The following is a 22,024-nucleotide window of genomic DNA, read 5'->3' on the forward strand; positions in this document are numbered from 1 at the left end:
AACGAATTATTTATTACAACGTTACACATTTCATTGTTTATTAAAAAATCAGCAAAACTCCAGTTATCAAAGCTTCTGTGTTTATAAATCTGGTTCCTTTAAGTGTCACGCGAATCCGAATATTAGTAACGTTAGCTAGATTGTACAGTAGCAATTATAATATTTAGTTTTTTTTATATTATTATAGTACATGTTAATGTGTTAAATAAATGCTGCTGGTTATTCTGAGAGCACGTGCAATTGAGATCTCTCGAGTAATCTTCATATTTGTATGGCTACATGACGACCTTCTGTCCCTTTAAATCTCTTACCCATAATGCACCGCTGTACAGTACAGGCACATGTGAGCAAACATGCAGAACGGAGATGTAAACGGGGAGGAAGATGAAGAGTATCGGCTGTTCCTCGCTTTACACACTCCCGCGTTAAAGGCCGCGAGAATCCCACCGCTTTACTGGAGGAGTTTGCATTTAAAACTCACTAATGAGGTAAATATATATATTACTCTTAATGCTATTAGTGTCAACAGACTGTGTGAACATATGCCATGGCTTTACGTACCTGCAGTAACCACAGTTGAACTATTATATTTATAGAAACACTATAATGACGACTAAAGTAAGATTGTCTCTCCACAGTATCTATAGTTTAGTCAAAAACAATGACATCAATTCACTTTCACTGTAGTCAGTTCATGGTTGATAGTCATATAGCTGCAAGTTACTTTATTAAACTCTTTTAATGAATTACACTCGCACATTATTACAATAACTATGTAAAATTGCAATAATCTACAACATTGGTTATCTAGTCTGTGTCTCCTTGGTGTAACAGCAAGTCTGTTCCTGCGGAAATAATAAAAGGATGTAGTGTGTTCAAACTATACTCCTTGAGATTAATTTACCCAGAAAAACAGCGTTTAATATCTAGTATGTAGTGTTCAAATATAACAAAATATGTATTTCCTCTGCAGGTGTTTGATGCAGGTGAGGTGTTTGGGATCATGCAGGTGGAAGAAGAGGAAGTGGAGGAGGATGAAAGTGAACGGAAACACCATCCTGGAGATGAGATGAGTTATAAAGTGATTGTCACACGAGATAGTGGCCTGCAGGCTGCTGATCCTACCAGGTGAGGGCAGCAGTGAGTCTGATAGTTATGTTCTGATATTTTATAAATGGTTGATAATGACGTCATAGGTTTTTACCTGTGCTATAAATACCACTATATAAATATCAACACCATTACAATTGAGTAATGCAAATGTAAAGCTTCAACCTTGAATGTTACACCTTGTAATAATAATAAAACAAAAAATCTGTTGATTTACCTAAATAATCTGATCATCTGTCTTTTTTTGGATATCATTATTTCTGTCCCATTCTTTATCTGCTTCATATCGTTCTTGTCTCGCTTCTTTGAAAACCTTGTACGATTAACGTCGCTCGGGTCACTTTCTGCTAATTGATAGGGAGAGAGTTTATTGGATCCAATGCATTAGATACAACGGTGCCTCACTTTTATGTTCCAGCATTTTTCTTGTGGATCACGCCTGGACGTACAGAGTGGAAAGTGCCAGACAGCAGCTGCTGGAGATTCCCGGACTGCTCATACGGATGGCCAGCCTGATGGGCTTTCCTTTCCACGGAGAGGCTCCTGACCCGGAAATCGTGGAGACGGTCCTGGATAATATGTGGAAGTACAACCAAACATATCAGCTGTCTCAAGGGGTGAGAAATGTGAAACGTCATGTGAATCTACAAATGCAACGCACATTTTGAAACATTACGTTGCAGAATTTTGAAGTTGTGTGTGTTGCAGTCTGCAGAAGAGAAGGTCCCTGTGTGGTACATTATGGATGAGTTTGGTTCTCGTGTTCAACACTCCTCGCAGCCGACGTGCTGTATGGCTCCTCTGTTCTACGCTCCACAACAAATCGCTTACACTGTGCTGTGGCCGCTGCAAGTCCTGGAAAATGCAGGTATTGTTGCATTTTAACAGAAGTTAGGAGAACTTACGAGGAACATTGAAGTGTAGTAATGTAACAAAGTGAAAATACATAAGTACAGTACTTTTGAGAGAATCTGTTCTTTACTTGAGTCTTTATATTTATGCGGACTTCTACTTCCTCTAAGCATGTTCTTTACTACAAAATAAAAGCATAAAAAAACTGAAATAGACAATTCAGCGATCAGATCACCATGACAAAGCTCAATGTGTAAGTGCAAAAGGTGCTTTCCGCAGTTCATTTCAACACAAGGTTTTAATGTGCTTTTAAATAGAAACAGCAATTTTTCAGTTTCAATGAATTATCAAATGACTGAGTTGTTACTGTGAGGGAAATGCAAGAAAAATAGAAGTAAAGGAAAGACAGATTTGTTCTGATTTTGTTCCAAGTTGTTCTCAAAGATGGATAATATTTGAGGTGGGAGGGAACAATCATTTTATAAAGTTATAAGTTACAAAGTAAAGTTATAAAGATGTGGTTTGGAACTTTTATTTTTATAGTTTAGCAATTTGGCAACATGCTGTTCCTGATAAAACTAAGTTGTACATCTCTATGTGAAAACCATTTTTATTAAAGATGTTTGCTTCAACTTTACTTTAAATGTTTAAGTAGATTTAATATAAAAAGTACCTTTGATACTTAAGTGCAACATTTATCTAATACTAATACGTATACTTTATACATCACTGGAACGTTGTGGGTAGGCTTTTGGGTAAAACAAATTCCCCCATCTGACAAAATGCTTTTTTATTTTGCTGAACATGCAAAAAAAGATATAACGAATAATGTTTTTCCATACATTTCACACACACACCAAACAATACAATCCAAAATCCAGTAAGAAACGCTGCTTAAATGAGACAGAAGTTGTTTTGGATAATGCGAACTCAACATGCATTACAATAAAGATGTATTACTGACCTTAACTCTTCAGTTTCATTTCCAGATTCTCCAGCTTTGTGTTTGCGGTCGGTTATGATTTTAATGTATTAAGGGGGTTTTCCAGCCTCTGTTTCTGGTTGAGGGCTTTAATCTGGAGGGGGAAAGATTTATGAGCCTGTGCTTGACTTCAAGCAGAGGAGTCTCTCTTCTTTGTTCATGACGTTTACTGCAGGCACTATGGGCATACATGTGTAGTTACAAGACCCATAGGCCAGATATGATGAATGAAGATAAAGAGTCAGGAATGCAGAAAATTTACTGAAGAAAAATAGTTTGTAGTTTTGCCAGCAGAAGTCAGCTTCAGCACTCTCAAGGAGTTCCACAGGCCTAGCTGCCTTAGATTTGTGTTTACATGATTTATATCTGTGTACTGTTGTGGCGAATCGGCCTTCCATCGCAGAAAGAAATCTCAGAGACAAGGGTTCCAGGTGCCAAGAGTTTAAACTTTATTTGCCCGGACAAACAAAGTGGGATATTCAGAGTTCATCTGAAGGGATCCAACGAATACATATCTGACTCCATCTTTTATACATTGTTTTCAAGTTGTTATAACAGTTTAAACCGATCATGTGTGCATGACATCGTCTTCTTCCAATCAGGTTTCATATGACATCACTTTTTCATTAGCCCGTCCCTCTGCGCTCATAGTTCCGGCCTACCCTATTAAGATTTAATGGTGGCGTGAACTCCTCAAAAACAGGCGCCTCTTATCTTAACACTTTCCTGGGGGTTTCGGGGGCGATACATGATTTAACCATGTTCCTATCAAAGGTGAACTCATGGTTTAGCGATAATAAGCTTCCCGGTGTCCTTGGTGGTATGTTATTTACTTAAACTTCCCTACAAAAATGTGTGGGGTGTACGTCTTAGTTCTAAAAGATATATGGCGTGTGTGCAGATGTTCATCAGCTCATACTTATACATGAGGCCCAATATTGTTTCATAAGAATACATGAAACCTATAACTAACTAAATGTATTATTTTATATAAGAAAACTCACACTATAATAGAAAAACCACCATAGTACCATCCGTAATAATTTTGTATTTATTAACACATACAATACGGGCAATCATGGCTAATGGTTAGAGAGTCGGACTCGTGACCAGAAGGTTGCCTGACGATCCTCAGGGCCGGCAGGTAACGATTGAGGTGCCCTTGAGCAAGGCACCATACCCCTACTTGCTCCCCGGGCCCTGTAGTGATAGCTGCCCACTGCTCCAGGTATACGTGTGTTCACCACTTGCTGTCCGTGTGTTCACTACTCACTGGATGGGTTAAAGAAGGGATCACATTTCGGATATGGGTCACCATAACAGACAAATAGGTCACTTTCACTTTACAGTGAGGTAAATTAGGTAAATTTGATCCCCTGCTGATTTTGTAAGTTCGCCTGCTTAAAAAGAAATCTATCATTTTTCATGATTTCATGATCTAACATGTATTCATGGGTATGTGTTTGTATTTATAAATACAAAATGAATACGCACAGTACATAGACATATATTATGTAAACACAAACTTTTATTCTGGATGTGATTAATCGTTTGACTGCCCAAATTTGAATAGAATTCGAATTGGTTTTAAAGACTTTAAGCATTATTGCATTATTACATTTTACATTAAGTAATTTAGCAGACTCTTTTATCCAAAGCGATTAACAAATGAGGTAAACAATGGAAGCAATTGGAACAACATAAGTACAACAGAAAGCACAAGTGCAATAAAACTGGTCTCGCAAATCCTTTCACAGTATACAGAGCAGAGTATCAAGTATTGCATTCTTAGCAACTGATCACTTTCAATAATATAATGCATAAATGAAGATAAATCAGTGGAACAAACACTATCAAGTACTATTTATGCTTATGGTGCTGTTTGGTTGAGCACTTACGGTCGGATCATCTGCAAACGGCGGTTTTGTGATGCCAGGTGTGAACAATGCTAAACTCCAGTCGGTTCGTCTTCAGCCAGCAGAGAAGTTCTCCGTCTTCAGTGAGAGTGTGAAGGTCACGAAGACTCAAATCTCTCTAACCTCTTAACACCCTAGAAAACAAAGAGGATTAGCTTTCACACCATGTGTTGTTAATTGCCAGTTGTTATCATTGGCTTTTATCATTTGACACTATTTGTCTTGTGATCTGGAGATTAGGGCCAATTCGCACAAAAGGCTGAAGAGAGTTTTGTTGGGAACGAGGTTTCGAATAAAAACATAAGATTCCTCTAGACTTGTGCAAACATTTGCCATCTTTTTTTTTTTACGGAAAGCACATTTTTTTTATTCTGACACTTTCTGTTTAGACACAGATCTGCTGTGGTCAGATCCCACGGTGCTGTGCTATTCAAATTTGTATGGAGGAGTTTCTTATGTTTTATATGCACGTACGGGTGGAATACATTTTACTTCGTTGTTTCAGGGGTTTTTTTAAGTGTAAAGTATCTTTCTTTTGTTGTGGAAAATGTTGATCTTCAAGCTCAAAAAATTGCTCAGACAAGGAAGGTCCAGGTGTCAAAGTTTCAACTTTATTTGTACAAGTCAAACAAAGTGAGATGTTCCAAGTCCCCAAAACATCTGAAAACTTGGTGTTTTCCAGCCTCTACTTATAGTGAAACTTTTCAAAGGTGAACCAATCAGGTAATTACCCGTTATCTCTTATTTTTTATCATCCTAACTGTCCTTGTCTGCCACCATTATCTTTAGGCAACAAGGTTTCATGTCTAATAGTGGAATCTCAACCTTGACTTAATTTTTAAAAAATAAGTTGTGCCATCTGGCTTTTCAAAAATGAGCTGTGCTATAATTTATTTGGGTCTGGCCTTCACACCATCCCTGGATTTTGTATTACTGAAAATGATTAAAATAGTTCATAAAATCAAGAATCATGCATAAATGTATTGATTATATCATTCAAACAATCTTATCGTTCCAATACTCATCTCTAAGTTAATGTGATTTCTGATCTACCAACACGTCTTTGTTACAAACATTCCTATGAATACTTCTTTATAATCGGGGTAAATAAAAAGCCCCATAGTACACAGAATTAAGCCCCATAGTACTCAGAATATGATCAGAATTATACACAATACTTTCCCTTTCGGTAGTGATAGATTTAAGGTCTTGCCTGGTATTCCACATAGTTTAATGCTGTATCCTATTTATTTTATTGATCACTTAAAGTGTCACTGAGAATTACGACTTGAAGTGGTTGAACCAGGAAGTTCCAGATGTAGAGATCACGGAATTTAGATTATGCAAAATTAAGAAAAAGTACTAGCAGTTATGTTTCATGATTTTCCATCTACCGAAGTTTCTGGGTCCGGTGATTACACAATTTCCTATTATTTTCCTATATTTTGGATATATATGTGTGTGTGTGTGTGTGTGTGTGTATGTATATACTCAGTGGTTAGAGCGTGACGTTACCAACACAAAGGTCACGGGTTCGATCCCGGGGAGCTGCACATACTCAGATACAAACGTATAATGCATTGTATGTCGCTTTGGATAAAAGCGTCTGACAAAACCATAAATGTCAAATGTCATGTTACACTTTTTTTATTTAAATAATCTCCAAAAGTCCCTGCCACAGTGAAAGTTAAGGAGAATTGAGAATGAAACGGTCACATACGTGAATATGAACAAAATGAGTGAACGCACACGGTTTATGCCACACTGATACTAGTGTATATATGGCCATATATTCTATACGTCGTGATCCGTATCATATTAGCTGCCATCTGAAATTCATCTTACAGGAGCAATAAAGAAGAGCATTGTTTTCCAATGAAGACTCATCACATGAATAAAAAAGATTGTAGACATGCAGGTTATTGTTAGAAAGTATAATGACGACTTAAAGGACAGGATCATAAAACGTTGAACAATGCAGAGATTGTTTTGCATAGTGAGGTATTCTTGACTACAAACATTGCGGTAGAAGTGGAAAGATTTTCGTTCAGTCTTTCTATATAGATATGAGACTTAACATATGTACATTTGTAACATTACAGATATCTTGACACACGTGAGGGAATCGTTTTTTTAGCTTTGTTCATTACCAAATGTGACCCGCTTTTCAAGTCTTTTCACTGTTTTCTTCACAAAATATAACAACAAAATCTTCAGTATTGACTGAATAATGCCATTTTAAAGACTGAAATCTTAAAATGAATGCTTGAGATTAATCTTTGATGTAGTTGATTAGTTTATTAGACTTTAGCCTTTGTTAACACAGGCTCACAAATGTTTACATGAAGATCAATAATGCTAATGCTAAATGTAGATAAACCCGTTATGGTTCATAAAGTATCACAAATCTGCACGAAAGTTGGAGACAAACAACAAACACACTAATAGATACAAATACTTTAAAATTGCTGCATTTTGTTCACCGTTGTGTGTCCATTTACCTGCTTTGTGTGTCTGCGCTACTGTTGTTAAAACGTATCTGCTGCGTGCCTTTGGCGGGAGAGAAGCAGCGCGCGCGGAGCGGAAATGGTTTAAATGAATGGTTTTACTTTTAAAGGGCACGTATGGCGCTAACACGTGATTTTGGTGTGTCATAACATAAGTAGGCGATTTCGGTCGCAGTTTATGTCTAAATCTGTGCATTACATAATTTCCTCATCTTTCGCATATATTCGACCTTGCCTCAATAAAGTTTTTTTTATGAATGAGGCGCAATGCGTTTATTTTTGCCCTCCCATGACCGCCCCAATTTAGTTACATTATACTCCGTTTTTTATTATTATAATGCAGAACTTACATATTTACATACATACCGAATACGATCAGGGGAAAATGCGTCAATAAAGATTTAACTTTGAGTGAACTGTCTGTGTCTCTTGATCCAGTGCTTCCGGCTGTCCTCTCTCGCGCACATATCTGGGGGAGGGGAGGGGCCTTGGGGTTACCATTATAATTTTAACCAGATGTTCTTCCTCACCATGGCCTGGCTAGTGGCCTCAAACCATAACATGATTGATTCCTTTATATTCTGGTTAGTAAAAGTCTCCTCAAATCTTCTCTCACAGCCTAATTTGGTTATAATCATCCTGTGTGAGCAGACCCTCTCCCTTCATTTACACTTATAATAGTTGATGTCATCATCAGGTGGTTAACATCTTTCGTTTTTTTGGCTTGCTACCATTATTCAGTACTCTCTTATCTCCTCTGTAATTTTGGCACAAGCACAACTGGACAATTTGTTTTATATTTATAATTTGAAGTCAAAATATGTACTAGCTCTTTAAAAAGTATGTGCAGATTTGACTCTGTGTCTTGTAATACATAATAATTAAGTAATGCCTAAAATTGTGTCAAGAATACCGTACAAAACAATCATATTAGCAACGCAAAGATTGTGGGCTTCGAATCCAAGGGAAGACATTTACCACGTATTTTATATTATATTTTACATAGATTTTTATGTGTGCTTTAGACAATGCATAGACCGAATGCACTGTACGTCACTTTGGATAACATCTTTGGAGCAACGTATGAATGTGAATTATATGGTGTTTTGCGGTATTTGACTTTTAATCTGTCATCAGATGAAGTGACACGAGATTATGCGCACGGTGAAACTGTTTCTACGGTGAGGAGATGTCGTCTGTTACCATGGCTACTCGATGATCTTCAGGACGTGAGCGATGACGTCCAGGAACCATCAGACCTTTACTATGAAGTGAGCATGTTTAATCTTGGGTTTTGGTGGTGTTGCTTCTTTCAAGTTGGCTAATTCTCTTCTGGGATGTTGTGCTCGTGCTATGCAACTATCGGACTGTTTTGTGAACACTGTTAGGGGTCCGTAATGAAGATGATGGCTCAGACATAACTGGAGAAAATGTGTAGTGAACTTCAGCACTCACGAAGAGCTCCACGGGCCGACGTGGCGTAACATACATTACAATAATATGTACGCTAACAGAGACAACTAATCTACGTCAGTCCATAGGCAAATATGCGTTTTATTGGTTAGGAGACGGATAGTCTTGAGTAATATCCATACTAGGACAAAAGGTCGGCAAACATACTCATTCTGTGCTATCTCTGATCGCTGATGATAAAATGCTGATCTTGCAGTTCAAAAAAGTCAAACAAAGTGAGATGTCCCAAGTCATTCCAAAAACATCATAAAACATCTAAAAATCGGGTGTTTTCCAACCTCTAGTTTTACTGAAACTGCTCAGAGGTGTTTCCTTTCGAAACCAATCCGGTAGATTCCCGCTATCTCTTATTTTTTATTATCCAACTGTCCTTGTCTGCCACCATTATTTCTAGGCAACAATGTTTGTGTCTAATGGTGGAATTTTAACCTTGACTCAGTTTTTTTTAAAATAAGTTGCGCTATAATGCATCATAAGTTTGACATAACATCATAAAATTTCCTGTATCTGGGTCAGGCCTTTAAAACATCACTGGATTTTGTATTGCTGAAATTATTTATATATTTATTATTATCATTATTTATATATACTCATCTGAGTTAATATGATTTCAGATCTACTAACACAACTATGTTACAAATATTCCTATGAATAATTCTTCATAAAAGAATATGATCAAAATTATACACAATAGCATCTTGAGACAAAACAATGGCAATGATATATTTCAAGATATGTCAGAGCTATTTATTTTCAGTTAACTTTCATTTTAGTCCGGGACTAGCGTTAAGACTTGTATGGGAAACCAGGCATTTGACTTTTGAGTGAACCGCACTTATGTGTCATTCTTGGTCCCTGGGTCCAGTCTTCTGTACTTCATTGACTGACCTCCTAGAATCCTCAAAAAGTTACAATCTAACAGTAATGAGAACAAAGTCTTTCTCATAGTCTGACTTTTATCCAAATGAGCACCAATTAATGCTTGTTTTTACATCACTGTGGTTTTCTAGACCATTCTGCAAGAGAACAAGGAGAAGCTCCCGGTGGACATTCAGCCGTACTGTGTGCCAGACGGGAACGTTTTAAAGTGAGTATTGTTGTGGGAATCGGCCTTCCATCGCAGAAAGAAATCTCAGAGACAAGGGTTCCCGATCCCAAGAGTTTAAACTTTATTGGCGAAGGGCAAGCAAAGTGAGACACAAGAGTTCATCTGAAGATGCCCAAAAGGTTTTTATATTATCATGGTAGGAAATGTACAAAATATCGTCATGGAACATTATATTTACTTAATATCTTAATGCTTTTAGTCATAAATGAAAAAGCAGTCATTTTGACCCATACAATGTATTGTTGGCAATTGCTACAAATATACCCATATGACTGGTTTTGTAGTCCAGGGTCACATATTTCATTCATATAAGATATATTAATGCAATATAATTTGGTTTGAACAGAATCGGGTCCAAAATGATAGACGTTCTGTTAGTGTTTATTGGTCTGTTCATTAAAGAAAATGTAGGCATCCGACTTACCAACAGCTCAAAATATTTGGAGTGTGAAACTGCATCAAGTTATTTTCTGTCTTGGCTTTTATATCAGGGTCTACTCTGAGCTGAAGCAGGTCACAGACAATCTTAAACACCCACGATTCCAGTTTACCCAAAATGAAGAGGAGGCCGATATCATCTGGGCCTTTTCTCATATCCGAGACTATAGGTGGGTATGCGTATCACACAATTTTGAATTACATTTAGTCATTTAGCAGACACTTTTATCCAAAGCGACTTACATGTTGGGTAAACAAAGGACGCAATCGGGACAACAAAAAGCATAAGTGCAATAAAACATGTCTCACAAAGCCCACTAAAGTGTACAGAGCTAAGTTTAGTTTATCTAAGTTTAAGTAAGCGTGCTTCATCCAATCATGTTTTATTAAATCCTTCGGAACTAAAACATATTCTCATGAAAACCTTAATTCATTTTTTTTAACCTTTGTTAATTCATTTACTGTTAGGAAGATGAGCGAAGAACGACCTCACGTCCTCCTCAACCAGTTCCCCTGCGAGACGGTGCTCACCACTAAAGACTGCCTGGCGTCAGTGTCCCGGAGAGCGAGGGGAGGACAGGGACCCCTGTGGCTCCCCAGGACCTTTAATCTACAGACGGAGATGCCTCAGTTCATCAGGCATTACTCACAGAGAAAGGAGAGGTGAGAGCTTTGATGTTATCTCACCGTTAGGGATGAATAACTCTGGATGCATCGTAAACACATTTGTCATGACTGCATGGACACCCATTGGGTTGGACTAAGAACAATGTTTGGTACGTTTCAAGGTTTAAAAACATCCCTGCTTAACACTGTTTGATAATAATTAAGTTAGCAAGCTTTATTATTTATGAGTGTAGACACTACCAGACACCGAAAAGTTTTTCTTCAAACCTTCCGTTCTTTCTGAGAATTGAGGTGGAAGAAAAACAAAACGAAAATACTACGTCTGTGTAAGATTATTACTTTTTTGTCCCCCTATCTAAGTTTCATTATTCTAAGGTCGAAGAGTCAAGTCGATTGAACCTTCAGAGTTTTCAGGATCCCGGAGACCAAGAAAGACACAGACACGAGATGTGCAGTTCAATCAGAGTCCAAAGTTTATAGTCTAAAGGGGTAATATTTATATGTATAAAACAGGAAGTAACATTCGGTCATTGAAAGTCACCAGACCTCGGATTCATATTATTTTGTCAAGACAGCATATTTTTTAGTTCCCTGTTCTCCATCATCTAGAACATTCAGGGACATGGTGGCCGGATTCATGTCATCCAGTCCGGTTCAGCCATGTCTCTTGGGTATTGATTATCTTGAGACACAACAGATGTGTTAAAACAAAGCATATAAACATTTCAGGTTATGTAAGGGACACAGCCGAAATTCACATTCTCACAATCTGTTAACGGTGTTTAAACGCAGATGCTGCTTGATAAAATGGCACTTTTAAAATTGATTTTTTATAACAACGAAATACTTTTACTATGTAATTGAGAGCAGTATTTGTTTTCGAAACAAATTGAGGTCTCACTTTTGTCTATGTGTAAAGTTTAAGAGTTGTGTCAATGGAACACTCAGAAGTCTGGATCCAGGGACACAAATGTGGCGTTTATATATAGATAAAAGAGGAAGTGGGCTAGTGCGTATTATGAGCATTGCCACACTTCAACAATGGAACATTATGTTTTCATAAAAAGTGTAAATCTCAGCAATAAATGAGTTCCGTGTTCTGCATACATCTGCTGATCTTAACTCCTACTCACACATGGTCAAGGTGCTTTAAGGTCCTAAGTCTGTCAGGCGTTATAATTATGAAGCACGACGCAATTCATCACTATGGCATATCAGGATACACAACCTAAACATGACCTTACATAACGCGTCACAGGGAAGCACAAGATCATACATTCTCACAATGGCCACCTTAAGACCATCAGTTTTACATACGACCCTGTGTCCAGTCAAACATTATAAAACATAAAAGAATAAAACGTGATTTTTGCCATTTGCAGATTGTTTTTGGGATAAACCCTGTTTTTCAGTTGCAAGCTTGTATATATGTGATTATATAAATCAAATCATAAAAGTAAAACATATTATTAGCATTGAGAATATTGATTCGTGAGATAAATGATGAAGAATAATCTTGATTTAAGTATAATATTGAAGTTAATTCTCTTCCTCAGTCTCGACTTCAGTGTCTTTCTCCTCGGGTTCGGTCTCTGGTCGTATTGATATTGCTGAAATGTTAGCCACAGCCCTTTCCTTTTTATCCACTTCTGCTAACCCTTCCTCATTTTGACTGGCTACTACCTCATTTTCACCAGGGATTTGTTCATACCCAATTTCTGCAGCAGCAATACCTCTCATTCCTCCATTTCCTCAGGTTCAAGCTCATATAGTTGAACATAATCTTCAGACTAATCATCGTCAGTGTCAGTAAACACTACAAAGTGTAGAAAAACATGAATAAAAAAGGAAAGCATGTCAACGCAGATTAAGCAAGCTGAACTTTTTATATATTTCAGGGGTCTGGATAACCACTGGATCTGTAAACCCTGGAATCTGGCTCGCGGTCTGGACACACACATCACAAACAACCTGAATTACATAATCCGACAGAGGGAGAGCACTCCAAAGGTACACAAACACACACATGCTTGCAGTTATTCCACTTCCAAGTCATCATTTAAGTAAATAAAAGATTTAAGTAAATAAAAGCATTTAACATTGACATGATTTTAAACCGTGTGCATGTGTTTCTCTCAGGTGGTGAGTAAGTATCTGGAGGACCCCGTGTTGTTTCGTAGAGAAGAGGTGGGCGTGGTGAAGTTCGACATCCGTTACATGGTGCTCCTCCGCTCCGTGGAACCTCTGCGTCTTTACGCGTACAACGTGTTCTGGCTGCGATTTGCAAACAAGTAAATCTTCCCACACACACACTTATTAATGGAAGTTTGATGTAAAAGTCTAATCAAAGGTATTAGTTTAGCAAAAGAGTATTCACAATATATTTTAAATGTTCTGTTATTATCACGCATATAGACAATAATTAAGATTAAAAATGAATATACACATTTTACATACACATACGCAAAAAAGTACTAGTTGGGTTGTCAAGAACGTGACAGATTTCTCAGTCTTTGGGCTTCATCCAACTATCAACGTCGCTTCATCATAATCACGTCACTACTAGAGCAAGCTCCTGATTGGTTAACACAGCGCGAATATTCGGCAAAAGTTCCTATTTTCAACTTGCGCGAATCACACGTTACACGCGTCAAACGCCCGAGTAGTCACCACCCTGAAGAGTTGTGCCCTTAAAGTCCCCGTGAACCGAAGGTTGTGATCGGTTTTCTTCTGTATTTTGACGCATTTCCAAGTGAAATGGAGTTTCTAATGAGAGACATAGTTGCCTTGGCTTTCGCCTTTCTTGGCGATTTGATTGGATGTATAAAAACAGCCGTAGCATTTTGAAATGGAACTGGCAGCAGACTCGCAGTTAAAGGGGAGGAGTTAACAGATGCCCCGCCCAAGCCATCCGCCATACGTCATTTAAGATGTATGGTGCATTTTCAGATTTTATTTGAAGATTATGAAGGCACAGGAATTTTAGAAAGAGAATAACCCACATTGATAAAGTATTTACAATAAACGCTGCAATATTTCATGAAAAATAAGCAGCATCATTTTTTATTTCACTGGGACTTTAAGACAAAAACAAAGGTTGCCCTGTTTGAACTTACTGTATCTGTTTCTTAGCACCCTGGGTTGCGGAGACCAAGAATGACTCAGACACAGAAGTGCAGTTCACTCAAAATCCAATGTTTATTAAGTATGGGTCCAATATATATATATATGCATAAAAGGGGAAATGAGGACCTCTGAGTTAATACTTTTAGCAAAGGGCAGCATGAGGTTAGTTCCCTGTCTCAGCATCTGGAACATGCTGTTATCTTGGTACAGACACTTGAAGTCGTAACTTCTTGATGACATTAAGTAAAGGCTTGACATGATAATCAAGACATAGTTCTTAAACTGTCTGGAAACATATTAACAATGTACATTGAAATATATTTCTCATGATATGTGGGACACAGGCAAAACCAAAATTTGCCCATTGTTCAATGAATGCCTTCAAAACAATCAACTCAAAAGAATCGATAACATGGGAAATGCCCGTAAAAGGAGACGACAACCTTGAAATCAACAACGCGTTTTAAAATGCATATTTTAAAATGAAGGAATGTCACTCAATTATATTAAAAAATTATATATATATATATCATGTGCTCTTTAACATAAACACTTCTAGTGCTATTGAACAGATACATGACCTTAATATATTCCAAAGTCTTACTCCAATAAAAACATTGTGAAACATAACTTGAGAAGAACACAAAATAAGAAGTAATAAAAAGCAGTAGTTTAGCTGAACGTGTACAAGAATGATACAAAACCATGTCAGGTACATCTCAATCTTCCTGCCTCTTCCAGACCCTTCTCGTTGGATCATTTGGATGATTATCAGAAGCATTACACCGTGATGAACTACGCTGAAAATGTGCAGCTCAAACAGGTAGAAAAACACAAACAGCACCCATACATCATCTCCTGGTGAACCCCATCACGCTCACTTTTGAAACCCTTTTGGAGGTGTGGGAAAGTGCTGCTGAAGCGGGGATTTCATGATATTTTAAGCTTTTCCATCCGGCAACATGATCCCATGAATCCCAACATCCAGGACTCAAATTTCCAGTGTGTCTTTACACTCAAAGTCTCTTTACAACCACAGAAATCATACATCAGTTTCTTGTATGTGATTAAGCATATTAAAAAAGAACCGGCAAAATGCAATGAAAGAACAGGAAATACATCAGAAAGAAAATCCTTCACAGATTCTCTCATTACTCGTTGAGTTGAACTCAGATGAAGTTGTTTTTTTCTTGTTAGATTCACTACGATGAGTTCATACCCATGTTCGAAAGCCAGTATCCACAGTTTCCATGGAAACAAGTTGAGGTATGATTCTCGCCTCTAATTTCTGTAATCTACGTATTCTATGCATTTCTTTAAAAGTGTATTTTTACGTCACATGTTTTCCAGGCGGATATCTTCCGAGCCTTTTCTGAGCTCTTCCAGGCGGCCTCCTGTCGTCCGGCTCCATATGGCATTTGTGCCTATCCGTCCTCAAGAGCCATTTACGCCATCGACCTTATGTTGAAATGGGACCAGACAGCAGAAGGTACATTTATTTGTTGTTCGTTTTTTAAGGCCTGCTAGGATGCTAAAGAGATTACAGAGAGGACCTTTGTTAAACCGTGTGGTGTTGTGCATTTTAAGTAGAATGATGAACCCGGGAATTATATTGTTTGTGTACACATAACCATGAACTTATATTAATAAGGAAACTCTCTGTGTCTTTTGGCTAGAATAAGGAAACATACAGAACCTCTAGATACACTTGACTGTGGGACCGTTACAAGAATGCAATGTATGCAAAGTCAAATATGTGAACATCCAAATATAGAGAAGAGTATAACAAAAATACATATGGTGCTGGGAATGCAACATCACATGTCAGGTTACAGGCATGCTAAAAGTAACATACGGGACATAACAACGAACTGTATTTATGCATGTGTTTGGAGACAAGGTCTTGACTTGGCCAACTCGGCTTGTTGTCGATGATAATAAAGTCTATCTTTTGGCAATATTAATTTGCATTTCACAATCAAGGTATATTATTATACCTTAACTGTTCATTATTATATTAGTTCGGAATCACACATGTGTGATTATCCAAAACAGTGCATGAGTGGCGTCATGCGAAAATGTATTTCGTTATAGATTTATTGACCGCCTGGACGTCCTAAACATACTGACAGCTTCATGAACTTTTCAGCGCTGAACTTTTCACCCTTATTCGAAATATCCCTCCCCTCTGAGCGGATGTGTCAAGATGATAGTCTGCAACTTTTATATGTTGCAGAAGCGTAAGCATCATTACAAGGTACAATCCAAGTCAAGCCAAAGAATCATCCTTGGCTGTGGCCACTTCTAAATTAGAACAAAGTTACTATCTTTCCCCTTTCAAGTCACATCATTTTTTTAGTGATACATTCTTGATGACGATGACATTCTTAGATGTTAGTTCCCTTTAATCCCTTAGATGTTTGCTGATGCTTTGTACCTGATATGACATCTATGTTGGCAAACGACAAAATTTCACACGGTTGCTTCTATGTTTTCTTCAGGAGAGCGTGTGATGGTGCCTCAGATACTGGAGGTGAACTTTAGCCCCGACTGTGAGAGGGCATGTCGTTACCACCCCAGCTTCTACGACCACATGTTTCAAACTCTGTTCCTGGATCAGGCGGAGCAGTGCCCCGTTACTCTCATTGAATGACCACACTAAATTTCAGCTTTCAAATGATTTGTTGGAAATAAAGAGAGACACTGCAACACTGTTTTTGTTCAGGTATTTGTTGTGTGTGTTGCAGTAACAGAGAACACTTTTATTTTTATCAAATGGTTCCTATTTAAAAAAAGATAAAAGGCACTTGATACTGGCATATTGTGAATATCGTCAATGTGAACAGCGCTTGGGTAAGTTGTGTTGAAGCCAATTGACATTCCAACGCAGAAGGAAGTCTCGGAGACAAGGGTTCCAGATGCCAAGTGTTCAAGCTTTATGTGCTCGATCAAGCAAAGTGAGATATTCAGAGTTCATCTGAAGTGATCTGCCAGACACACATCTGACACCACACAAGAAATGTCATGTTTGTTTTTCACAGTGTCCGCCAAACAGGTTTCACATGATATCACCTTTTTATTAGTCCGTCCCCTATCTAGGCTGCAACTATTATATTTCACTCGGCCTGCGCTCGCTAGTTATATTTCCGGCCAAACGTATTAAGATTTAATCGTGGCGAGTGCCTTTTAGATATTTAAAAGAAAAACAAATCATGATGTACCCTTCAAGAACCTTTTAGCAGGGAGATATATATCATGATGTTATCCTCTTTACTAAACGTCTAACGTAAGTGATACACATGGTATATCACTTACAGTACTACAGTTTTACGGTTTAACGTAACAATGAGCTCGTGGTTAAAGGAGCAGTTCACTTTCAAGATAAATGTTGATGATCATTTACTCATCCTCGTGTCATCCATGATGTTATTTTTGTTTCTTTAGTGGAAAAGAAATAAAGGTTTTTGATGAAAACATTCCAGGATTTTTCAATGGACTCCAAACGGTTGAAGGTCAAAATGACAGTTTCAGTGCAGCTTCAAGGGCTTTGAACCACGAATAAAGGTCTTATCTAGTGAAACAATTGTTTTCATCATAAACCTTCATTCCTTTTCCACTAAACATCTTGGATGACATGCGGGTGAGTAAATGATCATGAACATTTATTTATAAAGTAAACTACTCCTTTAAGTTTATTGTGGAACCAGTGCATGTGAGTTTGTGCAGTAAATTAAACAAGGCATATATTATATCAGAGGAATACATGAAACCTATAACTAATGTTGTAGCGAATCGGCCTTCCATCGCAGAAAGAAATCTCAGAGACAAGGGTTCCAGGTGCCAAGAGTTTAAACTTTTATTTGCCCGGGCAAGAGTTCATCTGAAGTGATCCAACCAATACACATCTGACTCCATCTTTTATACATTGTTCTCAAGTTGTCATCACAGTTTAAACCGATCATGTTTGCATGACATCATCTTCTTCCAATCAGGATTCATATGATATCATCTTTTTATTAGCCCGTCCCTCTGCGCTCACTACCGTTATATTTCCGGCCTACCATATTAAGATTTAATGGTAGCAAGCGCCTCTCAAAAACAGGTGCCTCTCTTTATCTTGACACTTTTCCGGGGCTTTCGGACGATACATGATTTAACCTTGTTTTTATTAAATTTAGCTCATAGTTTAGCGTAGGATGAGCAACCCAGTGTCCTTGGGCTGCAGGCGATTAATTAAACTTTTCTACACAAGTGTTAAAAGATATTTGGTGTGTGTGCAGGTGTTGAAGTGTTTGCACTCATAACATTAGTTTTATTAAAAATTAGCTCATTATTTAGAGATACCCAGCGTCCTTGACTCTATGCGACGAACCAAACTTCTTTATTAAAAATGATGTGTGGTGTACGAGCAGTTAAGATAAGATATTTATTGTTCATGTAGGTGTTCAAGAGCTCAAACTTGTACATGAGGCCCAATATTATTTCAGAAGAATACATGAAACCTATAACTAACTAAATGTATTATTTTATGATAGACTAGAAAGCCAAACATAGTTGTGACTATATTTAAAATATCCTCTCGTAGCTTTGCTCAAAGAAATATTTCAGCCGTCACGCATTCCATGCACGTCACTATTGTTTAGATCTTTTTACGACAGGTGGCCTCACCGTATTCTGACCTCGGGTGTCAAAACGAAGATCAGTTTACCATCTGCTTCCATGTTTCTGACCATTTACCGGCTTACATACTATAATGGTAAGATAACCTTTAATCATCATTGTCTATATTCACATAGGCTATGTCCAATTGTTTGCTATTCTTATCTATTTGAGGTTATGTTTACCACATATTAGAATAATAGTGAACTTTTGTTCACTAAGTCATTTAATTTTAGCATCTCATTGAATAGAAGTTGTGAAACATTTTGTGAAAAATGTACCATAATATTGCCATAAACTGATGTCTCAAGATGTAAGGGATGAGAAAGGGTATGGTGTGTATGTAGATGTCGTGGCAAAATCAGCTGTCCAATGCAGAAAGAAATCGCGAAGACCAAGGAGCCAGGTTTCAAGAGGTTCAATCTTTATTTGTCGAGCAAGCAAAGTGAGATATTCAGAAGATGTACAACGAATACATATCTGACTCCATCCTTCATACAGAAACCTCAAGTTGTTTTCCACAGTGTTAACCAATCAGGTTTCGCCTGCATCGCCTTCTACCAATTAGGTCTCACACGAATATCATCTTTTTTATTAGTCCATGCTCTTCCTGAATTGCAACCATTATATTTCAATCACGTCTCTACCTGCCACAGTTACAGTATATGCCATGCTCACTATATTAGGATTTAATCCTGGGGGAAACCTTTTGAAGTTCTTAAAGAAAAGTATATAGATTTCCTTTTAACAGGCAGATGTGTATCATATTGTCAATTATTAGAACCTTTCTTCCTTAATGTAGTTTTTAATACAACGAGCTCATGGTTAAACCGTGCTGTTGATGGGCATCAACTGTCCTGCGCATTCAAAAATTGGACTTATGGACTTCGGATGAACAAAAGTTGAAGTTTATTAATCAGAATACAGCGCGCTGGGCTGTCTCAGACCGAAGAGTCTTCACCGAGAGTCAGCAACGCTTCAAAAGTTTACATCATTTTTATATGTATGTGAGAGGGTGTATCTTCTTTCTTCAGGCCGTGCCTCCCCCGAGCGCCTCCACATTTGCTGCTTTCTTTGTGTCCCATGGAGTGATGACACCCCTCGTGCTCATTCCGGCCGCACCCTTCTTCTTTTACTATCTGCAAAACAGCATATCCCCCCCCTGGTCTCCACATAAACTTGTTTCTTCCAACCCGCGCTATATGGGTACGTGCGTTGCATGTACAGCATGACCTCAGGTCAAACAGCTGAGTTCTCGTGCAAACCCTCAAACTGCTGACCCTCTTCTTTGCATGCAATGCTGCACACACACACATAATTGTTCACACTAATACACAAATTCTACTATTGATTATATATAAGCCATAAAAAGATAAAATGTAATTAAAACATAGATTGTTATTAAAACCCTTCACTGTGCAACCCAAAACCATTTCTGTTCAAACAAGATAACACTGAACGCACAAGTGTATGCAATAAATTATAGCAATAGTCTATTTTTGTGTTGTAAAACATATATATGAACAAATTAATGTCTACAAAGTGTATGTGCAGTGTGATGCTATACAGATGCCTGATGGTGCTGTTTGGTGCTCCACCCATGAGGCCCACAGCCTTTGTTATATCAGAGAAGTATATGAAACATATAACTAACTTATATTTTATTTATGAAAACTCAACACTGAAATAGAAAATCCACCATAGAGACACAGATACATTCCTGCTTGACTGAGGACAATATATTTATATTTAGTCATTTGGCAGACGCTTTTATCCAAAGCGACTTACAGTGCACTTATTACAGGGACAATCCCCCTGGAGCAACATGGAGTAAAGTGTCTTGCTCAAGGACACACTGGTGGTGGCTGCTGGGATCGAACCAGCAACCTTTGGTTTACCAGTTCAGTGGTTTAACCCACTAGACCACCATCTAAAAAAGTAGGACAAAAAGTAGGTTTTAAACTCACAGTTACTCCAACCGAAATTTCAAATTATTGAACATTTTCTACCAAACAGTTCTACTGTTTATCATTCACAGATCACATCATCTTGTAAACGGCCATTAAGGTAATACGTGACCGAAGGTTCTGCACGTCATTTACATACCAAAGAACCATTTGCACCAAATAGAAATCACAACCCTCACATAAGGTTGCATTGCCCCACATTCTTGCCTTCTGAAAGGAGATATCCACCAGGGTAATTAAGAATTTAACCCATCCCCCAAACACACATTCTGAGGTCTCCAAGAGTCCTCGGACAGCACATTCAGTGCCTTTCCGTATATATTTCAGAGAGAATGTCTTCAATAGTAATAGTAAACTGGAATTTTCAAAAGTAAACTGGCTTTGTCAATTGTTTATCAACCCATCTCACTTTTGCCCACCAAATTATGAGACGCTGTGAGATTCTGGATTCTGAAATTCATCCTTAACCCGTTCATGAACTCAAACTAGACACATGCAGTTGTGTATTGCTGAGCTAGTATATCAAACTTACCCATGACTATCCATGATTAGAGTAATTTCTGAACTGAAGTGCCATCATTTCCATTTTATTCAATATGTATTGAACACCCCTCAACAAAGATAACAGTGTGTTTCTGTTTAACTTATTAAAGTGAACCCACAAACCAAGATAGTGTAAACAGGAGGTAAGTCAAATGGAGCAGCCGTGTTATTCCCAAAGCTCCTGTAGTGAAACACTGTGGTCATGGTGACTGTAAGATTATTTCTTTATGCCTAGGTAGTTGAAGAGTCTAGTCGATGGAACACACAAAGTTTCAGATCTGTAGACCAAGAATGACACAGACACAGAAGTGCAGTTTAATCAGAGTCCAAAGTTTATTGAGTATAGATCTAATACTTAGTTTCATAAAAGAGGAAGTAAGATATGTCATAAAAACCTCTATTAATGTTATTAGCAAAAGGCAGCAAGTGGTTAGTTCTAAGAACATTGGAACTTTCTGGTCAGCACTTAAATTCAATGACAGGGAGTAAGATTAGACATCATTCGTGATTGTTAAACATCCCAAGCAGAATATAGTGCTTAGAAAGTTTGGATATAGGTTAGCAATAAACATTGAAATACATTTCACACAATATGTGGGATACAGGCAAAACCCCGATTCTCACAGTGACCTTAGAGCTTCTAAAGCGTGCTCTCTAGACTTTCTCTGGAAACTAAACATCTTGTAAGATTTTGTATGAATATTGGAGTCTGATTG

General features: G+C 37.8%; 1 protein-coding gene and 1 long non-coding RNA gene across 3 annotated transcripts; one reads left to right on the forward strand and one right to left on the reverse strand.

Moving 5' to 3' along the window:
• The first annotated feature begins 332 nt into the window (after positions 1-332).
• On the forward strand, positions 333-16,853 carry ttll12 (tubulin tyrosine ligase-like family, member 12). Its single transcript, XM_056749251.1, has 14 exons — positions 333-488; positions 974-1,128; positions 1,529-1,727; positions 1,819-1,978; positions 8,505-8,638; positions 9,851-9,927; positions 10,440-10,556; positions 10,855-11,049; positions 12,912-13,023; positions 13,153-13,304; positions 14,881-14,962; positions 15,337-15,405; positions 15,490-15,628; positions 16,641-16,853. The coding sequence occupies exons 1-14, from the start codon at positions 354-356 to the stop codon at positions 16,790-16,792; spliced, it is 1,878 nt and encodes a 625-aa protein (XP_056605229.1). The 5' UTR covers positions 333-353; the 3' UTR covers positions 16,793-16,853.
• Positions 1,549-7,706, reverse strand: LOC130421405 (uncharacterized). 2 transcript variants are annotated; one of them, XR_008906805.1, is made up of 5 exons: positions 7,362-7,706; positions 4,843-4,994; positions 2,927-3,038; positions 1,772-1,965; positions 1,549-1,679 (listed from the first exon to the last, which is right to left on the reverse strand). It is a non-coding gene; the product is annotated as an uncharacterized LOC130421405 (long non-coding RNA). The 2 variants fall into 2 exon arrangements; XR_008906804.1 differs by lacking the exon at positions 7,362-7,706 and having other exon boundaries at positions 4,843-6,271.
• Positions 16,854-22,024: the final 5,171 nt, after the last annotated feature.

Source organism: Triplophysa dalaica, chromosome 5 (genome assembly GCF_015846415.1).
Source record: "Triplophysa dalaica isolate WHDGS20190420 chromosome 5, ASM1584641v1, whole genome shotgun sequence".
NCBI lineage: Eukaryota > Metazoa > Chordata > Actinopteri > Cypriniformes > Nemacheilidae > Triplophysa > Triplophysa dalaica.